Source organism: Pseudopodoces humilis, chromosome 7, assembly GCF_049639895.1.
Source record: "Pseudopodoces humilis isolate 2021_Gansu_Grassland_sample_001 chromosome 7, ASM4963989v1, whole genome shotgun sequence".
NCBI classification, from domain to species: domain Eukaryota; kingdom Metazoa; phylum Chordata; class Aves; order Passeriformes; family Paridae; genus Pseudopodoces; species Pseudopodoces humilis.
In genome coordinates this window covers 55,382,245-55,406,311 of record NC_142206.1, presented here as the reverse complement: position 1 = coordinate 55,406,311, position 24,067 = coordinate 55,382,245, and the positions used below count along the sequence as shown (strand labels likewise).

General features: G+C 38.4%; 1 protein-coding gene across 2 annotated transcripts in view; it reads left to right on the top strand.

The window, feature by feature from the left end:
* Positions 1 to 23,733, top strand: part of NUDT14 (nudix hydrolase 14) — a 58,732-nt gene extending 34,999 nt beyond the window's left edge. The window contains exons 3-6 of one of the 2 annotated variants that reach the window (XM_088058409.1): positions 3,962 to 4,016; positions 6,922 to 6,986; positions 11,761 to 11,998; positions 22,491 to 23,733. In XM_088058409.1, the coding sequence (XP_087914535.1) occupies positions 3,962 to 4,016; positions 6,922 to 6,986; positions 11,761 to 11,998; positions 22,491 to 22,731 (599 nt within the window). In that variant the 3' untranslated portion in view covers positions 22,732 to 23,733. The remainder of the gene's footprint in view (positions 1 to 3,961; positions 4,017 to 6,921; positions 6,987 to 11,760; positions 11,999 to 22,490) is intronic. The other variant, XM_005520069.3, reaches the window with a different exon arrangement.
* Positions 23,734 to 24,067: the final 334 nt, after the last annotated feature.

The following is a 24,067-nucleotide window of genomic DNA, read 5'->3' as shown; positions in this document are numbered from 1 at the left end:
AATGGAAGTTTCACAAATAATTAGGAATTGGAAGAAAAGCCCATCAGGCTCTGACATCTGTTGCACATAATTCCCATAAAGCTGTATTTAATCAAATAAGTTAGCATAAAACCTGAATTTATTTATGAAAATATTTTGTTGAAAGAATCCCATTGAGATGTAATGTGTCATTTCTAAGGGTATCCTGGGATACTGGCCAAGATATGACACTTGAGGAATGTTATTGAGAGCAGCATACTTTGATGTCTCATTTATTTTGCAGTTGAATTTTCTTTCTATTTTTTTTTTGTTTGTTATGAAAATAAGTTGCTGAGAGAATTGTTTATTCCAATGAAGTTGTCCTAATCATATTCTCTGGTTGGCAATACAAATTGCTGCTTTACAAGTAGATAAAAATTGTGTTTTAAAAGTGGATTTATATGGGTTTGTTACCGCTTCTTAGTTCATTTTTACGCTGGTCTGATGATTAACCAAACATAAGCTTCCTGCTTTATGGTGTCATGAACAACTTCCTGCTGCAGTTCAGTTTACTGAAACCAATCTTGCTTTTGATTTTCTCCAAAGTAACATTTATTTTCTTAAGCATATGTGGCTCACCACTTTATTCTGGGCTTATTTAGTATTAAATATTTATGTTGTGTCAGGGAAAGCATTCAAATTTCATCAGAATGCAGAAGTCTTTTAGATGTCTCTAATTATCTATTGCCAAATCCACTTTATCTGTGATTAGTATGAAAGGGGGAATGTTTTTGTCAAGAGCTTATAGCTTGACAAAATAGGCCACATTTTAAGCAGCCAATTGGATTCGTGTTGGCCTTTGAAAGATGCAAAATGCTTTGAAGGAAGACTTAAATGAACCAGTAAAGATTGTGCAAGCACACACATTTAATCTCAGGACTATCTGCATTATAGTGAAAGCTCTGGGAAACTAAAGGAATTGCACTGGAGAGTAATCAAAGGGTACAGCTTTATTACATCTCTGTTCTGAAAACGAAGGGGCTGTTTCCTCTGGCTTAAGGTACTGGGTGCTGTGCTGATAAAAGGAAGAGGACAGTGCTTTAGACACGGTATTAGAGGTTTTCAGGATGTGTCCAGTTGTGAAATGGATGGTTAATTTACATACAGAAGTGGCACAGGGGCTACATACAATTTTTTCTTATGGACATCAAAAATGATGTTGAAATAAGATGAAGTAGTCTGTGCTGAAAGTTGACTTCTCCCAAAGAATTGCTTTTGAGTGTTGGCTCTCCAACAAGTTTAGGTGGTTTTTGATTATCACTTTCAAATTGAAAGCACAATCATTTTAGATTCAAACAAGGAGAGGACACGCTCACAAACATGAATGTGGTTGTGTGGAGACCTCACAGCCTCTTGCAGGATTTGAAGGGGGCCCACAGAGAAGCCAGAGGGAGATTTTCCAATAGGAGCTGTAGTGACAGGACAAGGAGTAGTAGGTACAGATTCAAAGAGGGGAAATTTAGGTTACATATTAGGAAGAAAATTTTTACTGTGAGGGTAATGAGCCACTGGAACAGGTTTCCCCAGCCCTGGAAGTGTTTAAAGCCAGGTTGGACACCTTGAACAATCTGGACTGGTGGGAGGGGTCCATGACCATGGCAAAGGGGGTTGGGAGAAGAGGATCTTTAAGGTCCATTCAACCCCTTCAGCATTTTATGAACCTACTTTATTTGTGATCTGGGATGTTTCTCAAACACAGTATATTAAAAAGACTAAATGGAATGATAGGCTTAACATGGAAAACTATGAATAATCAATTTGTCATCCTTCTATGACCAAAGAAAGCCAAATTCATAGAAGTTCAAGAAGAAAAACAAATTTATACTTTAAAGCTAAAATAATTATGGGACTTCTAAATTATTTATTTATTTCTTACTAACTTTTCATCAAGTATGATTTGTAAATCTTGACAATTTCTCCTTTATGAGCTATGTGGGCAAAAATATGAAATGTATGTTTTATATTCACATGCTCTCCAACAGAGATGAATGCATTTCTAAATACTTCTGTGGTTGCACACTACATTTGATTATTTTCTTCTGATTGTATCAAAGAGATTTTTAAAACCAAATATCTGTTGAGAGTCAAGGGGGCTGATTAAATCACTTACTTGCTTTTATTCCTGCATGTTGTTTTTGTGTCTTCTTGGAATCTGCCATTCCTTTTTCTTTGAGAATGGTAACTGAAATACTGCAGGCGCTGTATTAATAGTATTGGAGGGGTTTTGGTAGTTTGGTTTGGTTGGTTTGTTGTGGCTTTTGAGAAATCATACATCATTAGTTCCTGAAGTCTCCCCCATGGAGCTGAGATTGTTGTTTGTAGGCAGCACTTACAGGCTTTAAACTAATTTTGAGATACTTTTTAACCTTTAAAAATAGGTGAAAGTGACTGAGGTTAATAGCTGAGAAGTCCTGGCTTCCAATGTTAATGTCAGGGGCTTTTTAGGTGCTTTATCTTCCACTATTCATTTCTGATCACAATTTGTGTGTCTCATACACATACCCATGCTTGACACACGCAGCTCCTGAGTTGCTCTTACAAAGGATTTAAGAAAGGTCAATTTCTTTGCCTGTGTTACCTCAACATTTACCTAATATATTAGTATTTTAGTTTTTAGTAGAATATTGTCATTAAAAGTTCTCATCTCCAGCCTTGAGGGTCTTAGCTCACTGACAGAAGTACAGGAGTCTTGTCCTTGTCTTTGCTATTGCTATACTGTGGAGATTTTCTAAAATTATTTTTAATTTGTACAACTTTACAAATCCACATTTGTAAAGTCAGCATTAAAGCCACATCTAAGAATAAAGAATGACTGCATCAATCTTTATTTATTAAAGGATTTTGAAAGGTTGTCTCATGAAAAGCAATTAGTAAGTGTCAGCAGTTGCATGAGGATTAACTATAGCCCTAGAAGTACACGTTTAAGTGGTAAAGTTCATTTGCTGATCTCAACTGCTGGGATGTATTTCAGAAGAATTATCTTTGCATGGTCCATATGTGTGTGTGCACATTTTAACAGGATGTCAGTTTTCATCTGTCCCCTACCTCAGAGCTGCTGTGGTCAAATGCTGTGTCTTGCATTGCTCCATGAAACACCACCTTCCTTTCTCAGGTTTGAGAGTGTAAAGCTGTAGTATTTCTAGCTAAATGTCTGCTGAGCTGGAATATCACAAAGCATCAGTTACTGAGATTTCAGTAAGTACCGAGCTGTACTATGTTGGGGGAAGGGAAGATGTGGAAGTAGTTTTCTATGGCACACAATGGAGTAATTTTCTAAACTATTCTCAGAGGTGTTTTCAGCTGTAAAGGTTGTATTCAGGTGGGTATTTTCTCTTTTCATAAGAGTATTAAAGGTGGAGGAGGAATTAAGGTTCTGCACTCTTGCAGTGTCCTTGGGTCAGCTGTCTGATTTCTGCACATTGACTTAGTTTAGGGAAGTCAAATATCCTTCAGAGAATCCTAATACCTATTTTACTCAGGGTTTTTTTTAAGTTTTAATGGTTAAATGCTACATGAGAGCCTTGGCTGAATAGTTGGGATCCCTTTCAGAAAACATCATGTTAGGTGCCAAGACCAGACATACTTCAACTGCAAACTTGAGTATAGTAACAGCTCAAATACAGGTTAAATGCTCTTTGTATGTGATATTTTAGGTACATATCTTTCTTAAAATATTTTAAAGCTACTCTAATTGCTCCCATATTTATAGAAAGAACAATGTCGTTCACAGTAAGCTGTTTACATGCATGCTTTCTTTGGGGAAAACTACTGTAATTAGAGTAGTGATTTATTTTATGTTTAAAGTGAGTGGGAGCTACTGCAGTGGGAAGTTGAGGACGAGGTTGGGCTGAGGGCTAAATAGGTCTGTGGTGTTCACCAGCCCTGGAAGACACTATATACACCCTGTCATCTCTTAGTGAGTTCTTTTTCTGTTTGGTTGTAGTCCCTGATGCAGCCACCGACAGATGTGGTGTGGAGGAGCCAAGTCCCCTTCGCTGGTCAGTGGTGTTTGCATTCCTGACCTCTCCTTTTACACCGCTGATTTCCCTCCGAGTCAGCTGCTGGAGGAACAGCCAGCAGAGATCCACACCTCTGGAATATGATAAAAGTAATCTGCCACACAAAGTGTAAAGATTAGCAGGTCTAAGCTGAGACATTGTTTCCTTAGTGCAAAGGTGTTACAGCTTGTTTTAAGGCATGGATGGAAGTTTGGGATTTATTGTGATACTTTTATATCTGGGTATTGTTTGCTTTTCTAAAATAAAATTGAAAAGTGGTCTTGTGCTCCTCTTAGACATCAAGCCTGTTGCTACATTAGAACCTTTGATATCCATTGTAGATTAAATTCTTGTATAGTATTACTGCCTTCTTGTAGGGAATGTGGCTGGGCATTTATTTTTTTTTTTAATTTATTTAATTTTTTTTTACTCCTCACTTAAAAACTGTATATAATACCCTAAAATAGGTCTGGCTGTAATATTTTGAAGGGAATTTAATTGCCTTTATATACCAAATACCTCTGTAATACCCCACAGTATGAAAGATTTTGGGACCTACTAATGGATTTGTAGTAGTTCTTTTTAGTAGCCTGTATCATCTGTAAAAATAGCAATCTCAAATTAATTTTGTAGTGAATTCTTTGTATGATGGTTTAAAACTGCAGAAGATAAATGTTTTCCTTATAGGCCAGACCAATCATCTGAACCCATATTTTGGGTCTTTATATGGAAACCCATTGAAAATGGGAGTGATGCTCCTCCACTTAGCTCAGTTGAACTGTCTTGCTCTAATTTAGTATAATACTCAAATAACTGTCCTACATGCAGCCTTCAGTGGGTTTTCAGAAGTTACACACCTGGTGACCTTTGGAAATATTTCATGTTATGTTCTTTCTTGTGAACAAAGAAACAGCAAATGGCATTCCCAATGTTACCCCCCTCCTAAGAAGGTATAATTCAGAACTTTTCTTTCATGACTCTCCAACTCTGACAAGAAATATTAGAACTCGTGTGTTGTGGTTTGTTAAAAAATGTAAATTTCTGTTCAAAATTGTTTGTCAGTCTCTCAGAAAATTAGAAGTAATTAAATAGAAAGTTCTACAGATTTGTGCCATTTCTGTACCCTCTCATCTCAAGATGGTGTGAGAAGCAGACAATTGTAATAACTTGCTGCTACTCCTTTCCAGCTAATTTGATCTTGTTCCTTAATTCTGACAGATTGTTTTTAATTTTCCCATCTGTTCCATAAAAATCTCAAGTGATTGACTCCTAGGAAAAAATAATGTCTAATAGCTGAGCCATTTTTAATGAGTTGGTATGAGTTATTTAATGAGACGTGCTGAAGAAGGCAAGCCAAAGGGAAGATTGGGCCTGGGGTGGTGGATGTAAAGAAAGGTAAAGGGCAACCATCTGCTTCAGGAAACTTCCACTCTTCATCAGCAGCTTTAGGCTGCTGCTCTCTCCAGTTTCAGGCAGTGCCCGTGGACAAAACAACAAAGGTTCAGTAGCAGTAATTCCTTTTCCCCTTTTATTTAGAGCAGTGTCTGCCCTCAGACAGTACTGCTTTGGGGAGAGGAACAGTCATGAAAAGAAAGAAAAGTCAAAGGATAAAAGAATAATATTTAAGTAACCTTAAAAGTATTATGGCTTGTGGTTTAACTTCATTTCTTCCAGCAATCTACACAAACTCCCAGATATTCCAGAAAGAACCCTAGTGCCAGTAAACAGAGTGAATGTTCTCCTCTGGCCTCTCTGAAGGCTAAAACCTTTGCTTTAAAATTGCCTGGAAATGGCATCTCCCGGGGCAGGAAGCCATCAATATGCAAGTCTTTGAGAATAGCAAGCATGAATATAAATACTAACATCTGGACTTCTCCCTTCTGTTTTGGTTTTTATATATTATTATAATAAACATTAACATTATTTTTAATAATCATCAGATAGCATTTTCTTTGGCAGCTTAAGACTTCATTATTAAATCAAATAGTGAATATAAATATACAGCTCTTTTAAGAGGAAAGTTGAAAGTTTGACTCAGCCCTGCAAATATGCCATTGTGAGTCTAATCTATTGTAGAATTCATAGAATAATGAATTAACGTCTCGATTGCATACAGTGAGGCAGAACAAATGAGAGAATGCTACCATGGTAATGAGCAAAATACACACTTGTTTTTTCAGGTGGCAATCAGCTACCAACTAAGGAGAAAAACTTTTGTCTGCATTTTCTTAAACTAGTAAAACCTGAGAGTGCACTAGGTAAGCAGAGAGCATCAGTACCCTACACATCCAGAGCATGTCCAAATACTCAGCCTGTCAGGTGTGCCCATGACACATATTGCAAGCAGCCTAAGAACCACTGAATGTAGCAGTTGAAACTACTGGTTTAAATTAGTACAGAATTGCACTTGGATGGTGTCTGTTTTGAAACCTGAGCTCAGCAAGTAGCTACAGATAGGAGATGCTCTGTGCTTATACAGAAGTCACTGGCTCTGAATGAGACTAGACTGTGCCTGCAGTTTAGACTATCCTAATTTGAGACTGATAAAGGGGAAAAAATATTTTTATTTGTAAGGATTTTTTGCTTTCTAGTACCAGTGTTCTTAGACTGGAAGAGAGAGTGGTGGTGGTATTCCTGTTGGGAAGAAGGAATTGGTTGGTGCTTATTTTGCATGCCAGGAGACAAAAGGGACCTAATTTTGAGCAAAAAGGGCTTTGGGAACGTGACCTATTATCTATCCCTCTAGATGGACTTTGGACAAAGACCTTGTTGTGTTGCAGCTTTAGTAATAAATCTTACTTGTATTTATGTAGTTGAAATTAAATTCACAAGATGTAAGTTTAATAGTTCTGCATTAATTCTTCATAAAGCATTGATCTTTTGGTTTTTTTATCTTCCTTCTCAGTGTGTCAATCCTGATCTTTAATACTTCTCGGCAGTGCTTTGTTGTGGTGAAGCAGTTCCGCCCAGGTAATCCTCTTTTTTAGATTTACTTTTGCTTTCTAGTGAAGCAAGCTTTTAAGGGTTTAGCAGTTAAAAGTTGGTGCATCTGTGGTGATAAAATCTTTGTTCTATATTCTGTTTCTTTGTATGATAGCCCATCCTTTTCAGTCAGTCAGAATTTCTAACCAGGGAAATTTCCATTACAGATGAAATGAATTATCACGGTAGTCTTAGATTCTGCTTTTAGGCTGGTTATTGTCCTCTTTTGGATGAAATTACAAACAGCTCTACAATGATAGTGCAAGAAATTACTTTAATTGGAAGTTCCTTCTTGACCTACTTGTACAGAAGCACAGTATTTTCCTTTTTATTTTGTCTTAAATATTCTTTCTATTTGTACTGTCTTATTGTGCATTGTATAGTTGGAATTTAAAATGAGGGAGATTCAGAACTGTATGCTTTTTCATCAGTATGTGGACAGCTTAATTTTACCAGTTATTATGAATTTAGGTTAATATACATTTTTTTCTGAGTTTTTATATCAGTTATTTTAACTCAAAGCAATATTTACTTTCTGGAAGTTAAAAACAAAATGTGTATTCGCTGCATGTTAATTGAAAGAAATGATAAGGTATTTCACTGACTGTTGCTAAGAGACCGTTTCAAGACTGCTCATGGTAGACTTTATAGAAAACTTTCTAGGGTAGTGTCACACTGCCCTTTCTTCCTGACAGTGATCACAGCCTCTCCAGTGCTGTGCAGCAGTGTTACACTGACAGTGCATCCTTCTCAACAAGTGCTAATTGACTTGTATAAAGTGTTTGGTTATTTGTTCATCACTAATCCACTGTGTTTTATTTGCCAGTGAATAAATGGCTCCTATAGCTTTTGCTCTCTTTGAAGCAATCTTAGGGAGAAGCCTTCATATGTGTGCATGCATATATATATATATATATATATATATATACACATTCATTGCATTATCTCCATGAAAGTGTCAAATCAGCCTCAAATGATTGGAGTTAAACCATTCCAGAGGCTGGAGCTGCTCAGACACCTGGCTTTAGGCACAGTAGTCAGTCAGTCAGACACCCCAGAGCAGTTCAGTGACCACAACCATGCCCTGCCACTATTCACATCCCTATATTTGTAATTATATCTCCATTCCATGGTTATTGTCTGCCCTGGTGCCTGTTCCACAAAGCAAAGACAAAGGCTGAGGCTTTTCTCATTGCCAGATCCTTCCAGGGTCCCACCAGGAAGGCGATCACTTGTTGCTGTGAGTGAACAGCTGCCACTCGCTCTCCAGGCACGTCCCCTGTGCTGGTGCCATGTGTGCTCGCCTTTCCTTGGGCTGTGCTGGCAGGAGCAGCCTTTCCCAGTGATGTCTGTGCTGCTTGTAAAGGCACTCATCCCTCCCTGCCCTACATTCCCACCCCATTCTGTTTGGCAGCAGCAGCCCTTATGCAGCCACAGCAGAATGGCTGCAGCCAGGAGGTTTTGAGGATCAGGGAGCTGAAGGAGTTCATGGTGACTTGAGAGTGGCAGAAGCACACAACCAGTGATGCAAACAGTGTGCTCTGGACTTAGGTCATCTTGAATGGTCATGAAATCACACATTTGGGAGGAGCAGAGAGCAGAAAGATAAACACGTATCTCCACATATGTTCCTCACCCAGGACTAATTTGCAAAGGTATTGGTCAATGCTTATTTTGGTAGGCAATTGACCACACATTTTCAAATATAATAAAATTATAGGTTGCTAGGGTTGGGACCTATGAACATGTATTCTAGTTTATTCACTCTAAGTATAATGACCTTTCAATGGATTGTGATGTTTGTTTTTCTACTGACTTAAAATAAACATTATCAACTATTTGAATCATAAGCCATGTTCTGTTTCAGGAAGTACAAAACACAAGTGCAGTCAGAAGTTTAGAGAGGAGCCAGCACCTTCCCAGACGGCCAAACCCCACTGGCTCCTTAGTCCCTACTGTTGTTTTCTTCTGTTTTGGGATAGCAAACAAGTCCCTATGTGTGTCACCTACAAAGGCTGCTTTTAATAACAGCAGTGATCTTATTTGCTCCGTTTGGTTGAACAATCTATCCTTTGTCCCATGTTACAGAAAGGAAGGTGAGAACATCAATTCTACTGGAGTTTCCACTCTGAGTGGAAACTTTCTTACAGCTGAGTGGCTCCAGGGTAATTAGTCCAGATGCGGATTCCATCACTTCCTTGGGAAGCCTTTTTCAAAGCCTGACAGCCCTTTTGTTGTCATTCTTCCTGATGTGCAACCAGAAGCTCCCCTGGCACAGGTTGATTCTCACCGTGCTGCTGCTCATGGCCATGTCCATCTGGTGATGGAGGGGGCTGCCCAGCAATGATGCACTGGCAGTTCCTGGCCAAGGAAGCATCAGAAGACAAGGGAACAATGGACATGGGACAAGTGGGTGGGTGACTGTGGGTGACTGTGCTGAGGCTTCTGGTTTCTGCTTTCCAAACTCTTTGTGGATTTGCAATAAGATGACAACCTGTGGTGAGGAAGAGGAGGGTCACGTTTCCCTCTGAATCAGAGTGTGCCTTAGCCAGTAGGTGACACACTGCTTTTCCATACAGTCCTTTATCACTTGTGCAGTCAGTTTTGCACCTTCATGAGAGTTATGAAAGATTCTCTTTTCCTTGATATTAGCAGGCAGCTTGGCTTTCTAGGCTTTGCATATCTGTGAGAGATAAATTTAGTTTGAACCTTTGCAAGCCAGGTGATATTAAATTCATAATCAGACTCCTTGGTGAATGCTTTAATATTTGGGTTCTTACAGAAGTGGCTGGTACTCCTTCCTTATCTACAGAGAAAAACTTTTTCCTGGGCTTGAAGTGTGGGCATATCACAGGACTCTGTTCTGAAGAGGACTGCTGGATTAGGTCCTTCTGGGAATGTAGGTTTTGATCTACATGGAGCCCAGTTGTGCTGAGGAAGAAGGAGAATGGCAGGTGCCTGATGGAATGACAGGATAGGTTTCAGGGACACAGAAGACTTTTAACACTCTTAAGTCACAGTTTCATATTTCTGTACCCCACACTCTTACCTGCATCCTGTTTTAGTGCCCAAAGCCTTTAATGGGATGCATATGTTGTTCCTTTTTAAATTATCTGATATGGGTATGTCAGTACTAAAAACGAAATAAAACTTTCAGAGGATTTGGCTTGTCTCAGAGAAATCTTGGATGTGGTTGTCATTTATGATAATTTCCCTAGCTTTTAGAAGTTTTTGGAATAATGACAATAGACACCCTTCAAGGAGCTGTCCCTTAGAGCTGGCAGGGAATATTTTTTTTTTCTGGCTTCATGCTGTGCTTTAAAAAGAAAACTGAGCTCTAAGTCATGTCTCTCAAGTAAGAAATGGAAACTCCGATCCATATCTGTTTGAATCTCAAAGACCTGGATATACCTAAAACTAGCAGCTTTGAAAGTTTTAACTTCCGGAGAAAGATTAGATTTTGGATATTGGACTGATCTGGACATCTCCCTTTCAAGTGCAGATCTTGCTATTCTACACTTCTGAGGTGTGAAAATGAGCATTGCAGAAAGAGCTCAGGCACAAATTTCTGGGGTGTAGACTCTGCCCCAGAGACCAAGTGCTTAAGAAGCCACTGTGTTACTTCACTGTTAAGCAGCAACATTTCTCTAGAGACATTTTTTTAAGAAATACTAAGCTACAGTACCTGGAAGGACAAAAAGTTGTCTATTAAACCTGAGTTCTTATATATAAATTCTGCAAGATTTAGAATGGGAAATAAAAGAGAAACTAATTTGAAAACTGTGTTATGTGTATGTGAAATATGCATGTAAAATATTTTAATGGAATAAAAAATTGGTTCCAAGTTTAAAATATTTTTATTCATGGTGGTTTATAACACTCTTTTGGAAACCTTTCATGAAAAGCAAAGGGATAGACATAAGGAAATTTCTAGGAAAAAACAAGTGGAATTGTGCCTGTATATTAAAGTTACAGTGATCTGGAGTTGTCTGTCAGTAGGGATTCTTTGTGTGTTGACATCCAGTCCTGCAAAATTTGCCTGAGTCCTTCTCACTCAGGCAAAATTTCTGTTGACATCAGTGAGAGATTTTGCTTAAATAAGGACTAAAATCTGACATTTGCACTTTCTTTAGGAGCACATTACAGTGGCAGCTGTTTGTAGATTAGTTCAAGAAGTCTTTTTCAGACTCCACACAGGAATCTGTGCAAGGAACTGTATGTTCAAAAGAGGATTTTTTTTTTTTTTCAAACAAACATACATGCTTTTCATACCCTTTCTAAATAACAGCTGAGCTGACAGGCTGAAAGACTCATCATTGTGCACATGGTACTTTATGTGCAACCCAACTTTCCTGCAAGATAACTGCATAGTTTAAATTAAATCCCAATATCCGCATTGCCCAACAAATGGAAGCTATATGGTACTTCTGGCACTTAGATTTCTTGATGAACTATCTTTCTTTTCCAATTTTTATTTATTTTAAGGTGCACATGAATTCATTTCAGATGATGTAAGTACAAATAAGGGTTTAAAGAATAATTTCACGGACATGGCAAGAGAACCTTTGTTCTTTAAAATTCCAGTTTTGTGTGTCATTTTTATAACAGATAACACAGCTGAATTCCTTGTTACTCTCAAGTACGCTCATGGTTGTTAATTTCCAGGCAAAATTTGTCTACCACCCTTTTTTATATTTAATATGAAGAGACTAACATACTGCCCCTTGTTTCTTTTGCTTTTGTCGTTTGGGTTTTTTTTAAGCTGTTTACATGTGTGAAGTAGAAAGGCATCATCCTGAAGTCTTCCAGAATCAGAACAAGGAGAGCTTCCCTTCCCTGGAGAATCCCTTACCTGCTGTGGTTGGAGTGACCTATGAGCTCTGTGCTGGCATTGTGGACAAGCCAGGCCTTTCTTTAGAAGAAATCGCTTGTGAGGAAATCTTGGAAGAGTGTGGCTATCGTGTTTCCACTGCAGACCTCAGGAGGATCACTTCTTACAGGTAAATAGCAGTGAGCTACAACACTTTGCATTTCGTTGTTTCACAGATTGCTGAAGTGGCCTGGTTGTTCCCTCTTGCCTTGTTTCAGCAGTGTGTTGGAGGAACGTGGGCATCTGAAGGTACAAGAAAGGTGTAATTTTTAGCAAGTGAGAGGAGTATTTACAGAAATGTAAGGAATTAGAAATATGTAATCAATATGATAATTATGGGATTGAATTCCCAGGAAGAGTCATACTATTGTGACATATTCCAAAGACTATTAGAACAGAGAAAAGTTACATTGGGCTCTTTAGAGCAGTTTGTAACAGCACTAGAAAACAGCCCATCTTTACTAAACTGAGTGTTTTGCATCACTGATTCTTCTGATTCTTATCATTCAGATTAACAATAGAAACTGCCCAGGATGCTCTGTGATTAACCTTTAACATGATTTTGCAGAAGCAAGAGAACTTGTGGCATTAGATCTCTTCATAATATTTGGTCTGTAATTAAAGGTTCTTTAAACTGGACAATAATGAATGTTATATACAAAGATTTTTCTGATTTGACTGTGAAAATTGTTACATTGTATTTTTGCAGGGTTTCAAATAGTTTTTGAGATAGTTTTTAACATGTTTGAAAACATTTATTAGGAGTAAAGGGAAAAATTAATATGTAAGTGGAAAAATAAAAAATGTGATTTGTTGGTGAAAAGAAACCATCAAGAGAAACTTTGCATACAGCTTTAATCCTATTATATCTCATTCCCAGCTTTTAGTATTGTTATCCAAAATGTATGTATGTTTGTATTTTACAGAGAAAGCAGCAGGTTTTTTACTTTCTTTATTTTACTTGACATCTCCATTGAACTAGGCACTGTCATTGGTTTTTAATTTGGGAATTGAATACAAATCCACAGCTGTCAATCCTGGCAAATGTTATTTCCTGCTGGATTAACAGGCAGTGCTTCTGTTGAGGGGAGGGGGTGAATCACAGGAGCTGTCTTTTACAACTCATTGAAACCAGATTAAGGGTTTGTTCTACTGAAAGAAAAAGTGTCTTCCAGATTTATGAGCAAGAGCTGTCTATAGAATTTCATAGGTTGGGTGACACTGACAGGCTGCTGCATGCAGATATATACATATGTATATGTATGGATGTATGTCCATACAAATGCAAAAGAGGAAAAGTAGAATACAATTCCAGTAGAAGGCTGTAGATTTAGTGTAGAAGTTTGACTCAGTATTAATGGTTTATATCTGCCTAAAACTCTCTATGTTTTGGTGTTGATAAATGTCTTTGTATGTTACAGGTGGTTGTTCATTCAGTTGCTTTTTAATTTTTTTAATTACACTGACTTGCGAAGAGTTTATACAATTGGGGTTTTCTTTGTTGAGACCCTTGCAAAGAGCTCATAATCCTCCATTGTCCATGTGGACACAGCTTTCTGCCCATGGAGATCCATGCTGAAGTCAGAAGGGCCTGTATAATTTTTACATTTTTAAATTAATATGAAAGGTTGAAGCCTGAAAGATGATATTTTACAGGTTTTTTTGTTTGATGTCCCTTGATCTATTGTTAGGATTTTATTTTAAATGTTTTGGTATTCCTGTTAGGAGTGTCCTGTTTTCCTCCAGCCAAGGATTGGCATATCTTTCTGATCCTTGACGATTTGATGCAAAGACAGGAAGTAATCAGTTCATTTATGGTCTCTTGTAAGACACAGCATTTTTCTGTAATGCCTATACTACATATAAGAATTCCTGGGCTTTTTCCAAGTGTAGCAGGTTTTTCCAAGTGGTTTATGCTGCTGGTTCATGCTGAGACTGTCAATACAAAGCACAGGCGTAAAGCATTGCATTAATGCATATGCATGCCATTACAATTATAATGCATCCTACACTTGTACTCTTACCTCCCATCCCAGCAATCTGTGCAATAGTAGTTATGCATCGTTTATTGATCCAGTGCCTCAGATCAGAGTTTTGGGGGGCTCTCTCTAGATGGCTCCTCCTCAAAGATCAGCCTCAGCTGGACTGGCAGCAGTTGCGATAAATGCACATCTGTACTTTCTCTCAAACCTGATCATTCCATGGCCTCTCCTGGAGGGTTTTGGTATTCTGTCTCAAGTATCTTATCTGTCTCTACCACAAGCAACTTTTCCCTCATGTCTTGCCTAAATTTCCCTTTGTTTACTTCAAGACTGACACTTACTACTCTGTCCCCAGTGGACATGAAGTATTTCTGCACCTTCCATCTATTTGTTAAAACATGTTCCCTTTATTTTATTTTTGCCTGTGCAAAACTATTTTAGTTGATTTAGTCTTTCTCTTCAGATCATGTTTTCTAGATATCTGATCATTCCTTCTGCTGTCCTCTGCCTTCTCTCCATCTGGTCTGCATATTTCTTAAGCATTTAGTGTCCAAAGTGAAGCACAGTACTTTAGTGGGGGCTTTCCTAGACAGAGTGGAAGCATTATCTCCCCTAATCTCACAGATCATTCTTTATACACTGAAGCTTGTTGTTTGCCTTTTTGGCAGAGGCATTACGTTATTGATATAATTTATCTTCCACAATGCCTCTCCTATCTCAAAACTAGGAGCTGAACCTGATGATACTTGTGGGTCCCTTCCAAGTCAGAATATTCCATGATTCTGCGTTGTCATTCACCTCCTGTCTGTATTCTGTGCTATCACAGCCTTTGATCTTTGAAAGCAGGGAGTTGTATTCTTAATGACACCCCTTTCTGGAATCATGGTCATGAGAAGGAAATTGCATACCTGGAATAAAAGCAAGAGTTGAGTTAGACCTGACAGAAGGGCGTGAAAAGCCAAAGACACATCAAATGTAAAGGGAGAAATGGTTTTGGCTAGGGAGGTCAACACAGTTCTATGCCTAATGGATTAAGAAAGATGGAGCATGGACAATCCATAGGGAGAAATTAGACTGTGGAGAAAAATTGAAAATGAAAACCTTGAGTGGAAAAAGAGGAAGAAGAGATGAAGGAACAATGCAGAGAAAAATCATATGCTGAGAACTAAATGGACCTGGGGAAAGTACATTCATTGTGGTGAAGAATTCTCTGTAAGAAAATGAGGAAAGTACTTAGACTGTATTCAACTTTGCTCTGTTATCAAGCACTGGGAACTGTATAGGTTGGAGGTAATCTGAAGATAGCAGGGATTTTCCTAAATTATTATCAGGGCCTGTAGCAGTGGTTTTGGGGGATTTTTATTTTTTTTTATTGCTTCTCAGCTAACCTGGAAAGTGTGACCCTAGTGCTGCCACAGGTACTTCATACACATACAGGTAACCCACTAGGCCCCCTTATTAAGCTCTGTCAAAGCTCCAGTGTCTTAATACTCAGCACATAGGAGTCAGAATTAAGCAGATCTCAGGCATCAATTACCTTGAATGATCCACAGAGGAGCTGGGGAGTCAATGAGGAATCAGGAAAGAAGCCAGGAGTTGGGGAATTTACACCATTTGAGTAAGAGTCTTGAACAAATTGTTCCAGCAGCAGGAGGACAGTATGGTGTGGGTGAGTGAAGGAGGCTGGGTTGGGGGCAGATAATGAGAAACACAAACATATTTAGAGGAACTTGACTGGAGGAGGACAGAGGAATCACACTTCAAAAATCAGAAATATCTGTTCCTATTATAGAAAAATGCCAGACAGGAGGTGAACTGAAATGCAGATGGTTCATGTTGCTGTGTAGACAGAGGAGGAATCATTCTGAAAGGAATCTGTATTGTTTGCAGCCTGTGTGGTGAGTTTAGTATCATTGCTGCACAAATTTCTGCTTTTGTGCTTGGCATTCGGTAACTTCATTTTGGTATTGCAGAAAGGATGGTTTAAATTATGGCAGCAGCTAATTCACTTTTGGAGACTTTCAGGAAGTTTTGGCGGCTGCTGGTGTCTTGAGTTCTTGTCAGTTGTATGTTTGACACCAGTCAAAAATCACATAGGTGGTTGATGTGAAGGGTGTAAAGGAATTACCTGGTTCAATAATAAAATAACAAAATTAAGGTAATCTTGTGGTCATATAATTATAAACTGAGGATTAATGAAGGTTGAAGGTTGCAGTTAAATTTAATTTTTAAAAGCTCTAAAAGAAATCTGTGAGCTTCCCTTAATGTTTAGGGTTTTTTTCACAAATACAGAAGTTTGTAAGCGAACGTCTTACCATGGACTTACTCATAAACCGCATATAACAATTTTTCTATCTGTCATGGTATCCCAGCAGTTTTCTGATTGAACCCCATGTGCTGAAATTCAGCTGTGAGTCAGTTTCCTAGGTTGAAGTACTTCCAGCTATCTGCCTTGAGATTTGTTTCCTTACAAGACAGGGGCAGGGAAATAAGTTGTTGTAGTTTTGTTTTGTCACCAATGTTGTTGTTGCTATTGCAAAGTATTCTGGTTCTTGAAAATGTTGGTTGTCTTGAAGAATATTTATAAAATTAATTGGACTTCAATAACACCTCAGAATATCAGGGTAGAGTTGAATCAGAGCTTCTGGTTCAACTTCCTTTTCCCTTCATTACATGTTTATTTTCTCCCAGAGGCTGTGAAAAACTCTTGGCTCTGACCTGAATACAATAGGAGCTGTAGGTTCTCAGCCCCAGTGCAAAGAAATCAGATGGATTAGTTTAAAGGACTGACTATATTAAAATAGGTACTTACTTTAATCTTCCTACATTTGATTTTTTTCCCAAAGTGTACAAGAAGAGCATTCAGAGAATTAATATTGGATGTTCCAATTACTGTGCCATGGCTTTTAGCCTCTGTGCAATGAGGTAAAAATGGTTTGTATTCACAGGTTTTTATGTAGAAGGAATAATAGCCCTGAAAATGTTGGAGTGCATTATAATTAGAAAGATCACCTGCTAGTACACCTGTTGGGTGATGGCATAATGTAATATAATTTTATGTTAATTACTTCTGTGCTTTTTTCCCTGCACCTGCCGCTTATAATGTCAGAATTGTACAAAGGTCCTAAGAAGTGACAATAGGAGCTGCATGTCACTGATCATCAGTTTACATGTTGCATGCCTAAATGGATTTTGATTTAAGCATAAGTAACAGAGATTTGTGTCACATTTGTTTGTAAACATGAGTTATGTATTCACTCTATACCCAAATTCTGCATCCAGATGGCTTATGTCTTATAAAAGAATATATTGCTTTCAGGAATTTGCACATTAACTATGTGAGATTAAAATAATAATAATAAAAAAGGTATATTTCTGTGTTGATAAGAATGTTGATTTTTTTATAGATTTTGTATTTTTTAAGTATTAACACATTACAAGAAATTTAGCTTTTAATTGCTGTCTATCAGAAATCTGATCTAAAGTAATAAGTCTTCACAAGGATAAGTCAATTTATTTGTTCCTCATGTTGCAGCAGAGGAGTAGAGTATAAAATACTGTTTATATTCTCATACATGCTTTTTTCTTCAAATTAAAAATATAATATTTACAAACATGATAATTACGAATGAGATAATTAGTTGGCATAGGCAAGCATCCAGACACAAGAAAAAGGCAAAGCTAATCTGAAACAGAAGCTTTGAATTTTGCCCTGATTACCAGTGTAATGTGTGGACATGCACACGTGTGCATGCTCATTGTGAAGAAAGAACTCACTGACTGTAGGCAAACTCAATCTCACTTGTGGCTTCAGACACTACTAAACCTTTTTTTTTAAGCCATAAGATACTGTTTCCATTTCTGATAAAAATTGTATGTACTGTATCTTTATGCTCATGAGTTTAGAAGAAGTGAAAAGTCCCATTTTGTGAGCTCGATTTCATGTACTGTGTATTTCCTCATGCGTTTGATAAAAGGGAAGAGTTAAAACAAAGGCTTTTGGTAGCTGCTATTGCAGTGTTTCAAAGCCAGGTTGGAGTGACAATCTGCCCTCCTGTGTTTCCCCTGGTCTGAGGAGGAAGTAGATGGAAATCCTGTAATTACAGCCTCTGCCAGCCTGTCCCACCCCTGGGCAGGAGCTGAGAAGAGCTTCACAGTCATTCTGCAGAAGCTCCTTCTCTGGTGTGGCGTTGCCTAAAAGTGTGTTGCCCAGGGCTTTAAAAGCCATAGCATGATTTAATCTCACTCCTTGAGCGTTTTATTCAAAATGAAATATGGGAAGGCAGCACACAATCTTGTTTTGATGTGTTAAACATATAGAAGTTACTATTTTGATGAAAACCATATGACTTTGGTATCCTTACTTTGACATGCTTACATTCCTAGACTTGCTGTTGTCAAAGGTAATGGAGGTTTCTAACTGTCTGAAGCAATGCAGAAAGATTAGTGCTAATAGAGTTTTGGGGTTTAAAATCTCTCTGTTGAAATTACAGGGCTTGTGAGCCTAAGTCCTAATGACTTGACAAGGAGTATTTGTCAGCCATGTAGCTGTTAATTGGGACAACCATAAACTCCTTGAAGGAAACCGATCCTCATGATAAAAAGGCAAGGAAAACCAAGCTGTGTTTTGTGTAGACCATTTGCCTTTGTCCCACAGTTGCAAATAAGTCAAGCCCTGTGCAGACACATGAGAATACAGCCAGAACAGTCAGCTAGGTCAAGCCAGGCTTAGTAGGTCTGGGTCAGTGTGAGCCATGACATACCAGGTTTGGGCAGCACAGTGCTAAACCCTGGAGTGACACCAAAACCTGAAGTCTCAGCATGGACTGGTGCTGAGTTCAGACCTGCTCACCCTGCCCCCAGCCAAGCCTCTCTTGTCCCAGGAAGGCACCTTTATCAGGAAGGTGGCTTTCCCAGGCTGAAACTCATCACTTGCAGTCCGGGTGTGCTGACCCCTGTGATTTCCACAGATGCAAAGCTAATGAACATAGCTGTAATCTGTTAATAGGTGACTCATTTCACACCATGGCAAAAGTGTTTTATTTGTAGCGGGAAATACTGGGATAAGGAAAAGCATATGTCACAGATGTGGGTTAGAAGAAGACAGTAGCGGAAAGAGGAGTATTAAGATGATTAATGGCACATCAAAATTCCTTAAGCAGCATACTCAGAAAGTGCAAGTAATTGTGCAAAAGCAGAGGAAATCCCTAGTGACAGGTAAACCTGATAGCACACTGCAAACATAGAATTTTCTGTAGCCTATTCACCAGTCAGACCCACCTTCTCCTTCTCTGCCCTCTTCCTCCTCTGCTCCAGTGCCCAAAATCACTGTAATATATGTATGAAATATGAAATGTAAATGTTTTGCAAGGTTATATGGAAAAGCACTTTATTACTTCAATCAGAAAAGCTTCAAAGCAACAAACCTAACTTCTGATTTCTATAAAAGCCAAAGGTACTAAGACAGACAAAATGTGAATAGCATTGATTTTGGTGCAATTTTCTAAGGACAAGCAGGATACATTAGCAGTCTGGAAATGTCGTGAAAGACAGCAGTAAGCAATACCGGAGAATATTTAATTTAGTAAAGGGCAGTCCATATGGATCTATGCAAAAATGATCAACTGGTAGCTGTGCAAGCCACAGCATTTAGAGAATGAAATACCAATTGGAAAAAGGTACAATATTTGCCTCTTTTAAGAACTAAAGTATATTTCTATATCTTTCAACTTCTTTCTGAAACCATTGAAATGGTCTTTTAGAATCAGAGATTAATGGAATATACTGAGTTGGAAGGGACCCAGAAGGATCGAGTACAACTCCTGACCCTGCACAGGACACCCCAAGGGTCACACCCTGTGCCTGAGAGCGTTGTCCAAAGGCTTCTTGAGTTCTGTCAGGCTTGGGCCTGTGACCGCTGTCCTGGGGAGCTGTTCCTGTGCCCAAACACCCTCTGGGCAAAGAACCTTTTTTCTAATATCCATCTAAACTTCTCCTGACTCAGCTTCATGCTGTTTCCCTGGGTCCTGTTGCTGGCCACAGGAGTGAAGAGATGACTGTCCCTCTGCTGCACCTTGTGAGGATGGATGTTGAAGACAGAATCCGGCATTCGCCCTTGTTAAACTCCGTATGGTTGGTGATTGCCCATCTCTTAATTCGTTGAGGTCTCTCTGCAGGTCCTCTCCACCCTTGAAGGAGTCAACAACTCCTCCCAGATTAGTATCATCAAATTGGGAGGGACTGCCAACTCCCTTGAGGGAGATCAGACAACAAATTAAAGCAGTGAATGTGTTTATAAATAACATCCTACAACAGTCTGCAAAGTCACCATCTAAATAGTGAAGGGATTCTAGGTAGGCTTAGAAATGTCAGTTTTGCTGGTTTGGTGAGGAAAGAGTAGAATAGAATGTAATGAATATTAATTATTATACCAGCATTCTTTAATTTTATTTCTAGCTCATTTGGAGGTTTTTATTACTTTGTAACTAATATCTTATGGCAAAGTTGCACCAGAGTCAGTTAGGTAATCAAGTAAGAGGGAATGATCATGTGAGTATGTCCTCCTTTGAATATGTATTGTTACAAATTTTGTTTGTTTCTGTGGTTAATTATATGCCAGTAGATGTGAAGAAATACCATAACTTTGGGCATCATAACAAAGGAAAGACCTTGATGTCCAGGACTTTCATCTTTCCAAATATATTAAGTGTAGAAGCTACTCTTGATATATTTAGTTCATAACAAGACAGTATCATATGAATAAGTACAAAGAAATTACACCATATGGAAATCACCCCCTGCTATTGAGCTGTGGTGGCAGAACCCGAGTCTTACAATGTAGCACCTTGGAAATTGCTTTTCTTTTCTTTATAGAAAAGATGTGTGGAAAGGGAATTATTTCCACAGCTGTAACTATTTCATAAGGAAATGGTGACAGGTGCTACAGAAGGAGATTATGCTGTAAATAATCAAGCCAGAATGTTCTTATAGAAGTACTTCTTATATAAATTTGCTAGTTTTGTATATAACTTTTATATAATATCAAGTGGACATGGAAATGCTCAGGTTAGGATCATTTTCGTTCCAGGTGGGGCATCCTAGAGGAAGGTGTCAGGCGTGACAGGACATTAAATATATTGTACACAGTCCTGTGTTTTTTGTGGAACCTGTGGTGACCAGCAAACTGCATTCTTTGTCTTGCAGATTTTACAGTTGGTTAAAATGTGGATCAAAAACCCCAGTCCTAACACTGGAATAAAGTGATGAGCACAGAATGAAAGAGGTCCAATATCAACTTTCAGAGTTCCTGAAAATGCCAACGATGGTTAAGTTTCTTTTCATAGATGTACAGGAATGATCCTGAAGGGGTGACACATCTTGTCCAAAGTCACAGAATGCATCAGAAGCAATTTTAGGAAAAGAATTCACTGGTCCACTCCCTATTCAGTATTTTTAAAAAGTGTATATTGATGTAAGAAACCAAATTCAATAGCCACAATTAGAAACCAACTTCAGTAGTCGCTATTAATTCCCCAAACAAAATAATTGCCAGTGTTCTCAGAAAACTGAGAGACAAATGATTAATTCCTGCTATGGGGTGTGATGTGTGCTGGATAAAGTGAAAGATTTAGTTGACTAATGGTTGGGTAAATCTGGATATACACTCTAAGATCATAACACTGCTACAAATCTGAGAATCCTCTGTATGGTTAATAATATGGAAGCTAATTTTTCATCTTGCCCTAATGCCTCATTCATAGTTTCAGTGAACTTTGGATCCAGATTTAATGTGAAAAGTCGCTTGTAATCATGTGAAATGAAGAAATTGCGATTACAATGTGAATATTTTCTTGGAAGGACTAAATGAGTGGATTATGTACTTATCCCTCATTTAATAATACCTAAATTAAATAGTCCTAAGGAAATAGAGGATTAAGAAATAAGAAGTATAATACACAGCAAGCGGTCTAGCTGAAGAAAGACTACATAATCTAAAATATCCTCAACTAAATCCACTGAAGCAAATTTAGCAAGGAGACTGAATTACTTTGGACATGTGCGTGCTTACAGTGGTCCATTTGGGTCAAGGCTAAAGTTCAGGAAGGATAGAGAGCGAGTCTCAGATTGCCTTTCCCTTCTTTACCTATCCAGTCCATGAGTGGAGGACTCCAGCTGTGAATGGACATAATCCTCTTAAGAGTAAAAAATCTAAATATTTGTGTAAAAACAAGCAAACAAATGTAGCACGACAGCACACAGATACACTGGGGAGCTTCTTCCTGTTGTTTGTGCATCTCTGTAAGTCATCCTGCAGTTCAGCTCTCCCTAAGGTCAGCTGAAAGGACTTCTATTGACATCAGTGTGTGTAGAACAACAGTTCACCAATATAAAATCTTTTTTCTTTTTTCATTTTCTCCCAAATTCACATTTTCCCCAGAATACATTTGAAGATGGATCTATTTTATATGGCACTGCATTCAAAACTGTTTTTATTTCTGTGTGAAAGTTGGAATTGATTTCTGTCTCAGTAATTCTGTCTCAATCAATTTCTGTCTCACACTCTAAGGACCCAGGTTTCCATTCCTAGCTCCTTGCTGCTTTCCTTCTATGTAAAACAGTTTCCTCTCTGCTTTTTTCCAGGTCTGGAGTTGGTGTGACGGGTTCTAGGCAGACATTGTTTTATGCAGAAGTAAACGACCAGATGAGAAGCAGTGGAGGAGGTGGCCAGCCTGAAGAAGGAGAGCTGATTGAAGTTGTGGAAATACCTTTAGGAGAATCCATGAAGTTTGCTTATGATGAGACTTTCCCGAAGACAATGGGCGTCATCTTCAGCTTCATGTGGTTCCACAACAACATAGCACCTAAACTACCCAAAAAGTAAAGCACCATGATTTTAAGGAAAGCTTTTCTGCTGGTGCTGTGCATGCAGAAAGCTGAAAATCTGCCTGCCTCAATCAACTAAACTTCTCACAAGACAAATATTTCTTTAAATAAATTTGGAAGTAAAATCCAAATTAAAATCTAAACAAAATTTCTATTATTAGTAAAATACTTACTGGCATCGCTGGGGCCAGGATTTGACTTGGAGAGGTAAATGTGGATTTTTGTGCAAAGGTTATGTGTCCAGTTCTCCTTTTTCACAGCACTGTTTTGAAAGGCTGTCCAAGCTCTCAGGAGCTGCCTCAGGAGCTTCTCACCATGTCTGTACATACTGGTTAATTGTATTCATTGTTGGTTTTGATATTTTTGATGAAGAAAGCAGCAAACCTTAATAGTCCCAGGTACCTTAACAATGTTCCTGAGTTCAGCACAGCATTCAGGGAGCAGCTTTCTCTGCAGTGTGTGGCTCCTGTGCAGAGGAGACGTTTGCATTTCTGAACCTGCAAACCTTTATTTCATAAGCAAACAGGTCTGTAAATCCTTCTGCTAACGTGTCACTGTGACAATGGAGCAGCTGTAAGATTATGTGCTCCTGTTTGTTCCCATCACAATGCTGGGCAGCAGTGATGGTGATGGAGGGGTGAAGGATGGGGGCTTCTGCTGGAACACATGCTTCTTTGTTTGCTTTATGGGCAATATTGATAAATTAGATCAAACTTTGTCCTCTAGAGCAGGACCTGAGAGGCCAAATTATTTTAATTTGACTATGAGGTAACTAACACAAGTGATTTCTCTGAGGTTTTCTGTGGTCTCAATTTCCTTGTCACCCAAATGGGAGGAATGGGACTTACCCCTCAGATAACACTTCTTGGAATCTAATGATTGGAAGTGCTTTATTGTGATTTTATCATGATTTGTGTAGTTTACATGGAAGCCTGTGCAACCCACACAGATGTACTGAGGAACACAATTTGATTTAATAAAGTGGTCTAATTAGAACATATAGCACTTGTTCTATCAGTGTAGTTTGGATGTGAACTGTTTTGTCATGTGAAACTGTTAAGAGCATGAATGAAAGAGAATCAAGTCTGGCAATTTAATTATGCACTGGGTTATGTTATTCACTGACTTAATCAACATGCCTCCAGGAGTACTGAGGTGCTAAGTGTGTTTAGAAGAGGACTGCAAATATGCAAACTTAACAGCTGAAATAAATGCAGCAGAGGTGTCTGATGGGGTCCAGTGGCTGATTTTAAATCACTGCATATCTCAGTAGGTGTATAAATAAAAAAGTTTTTTTTTAAAAAAAAAAGCTTTTAGAATTGCTGCTTGCTGGT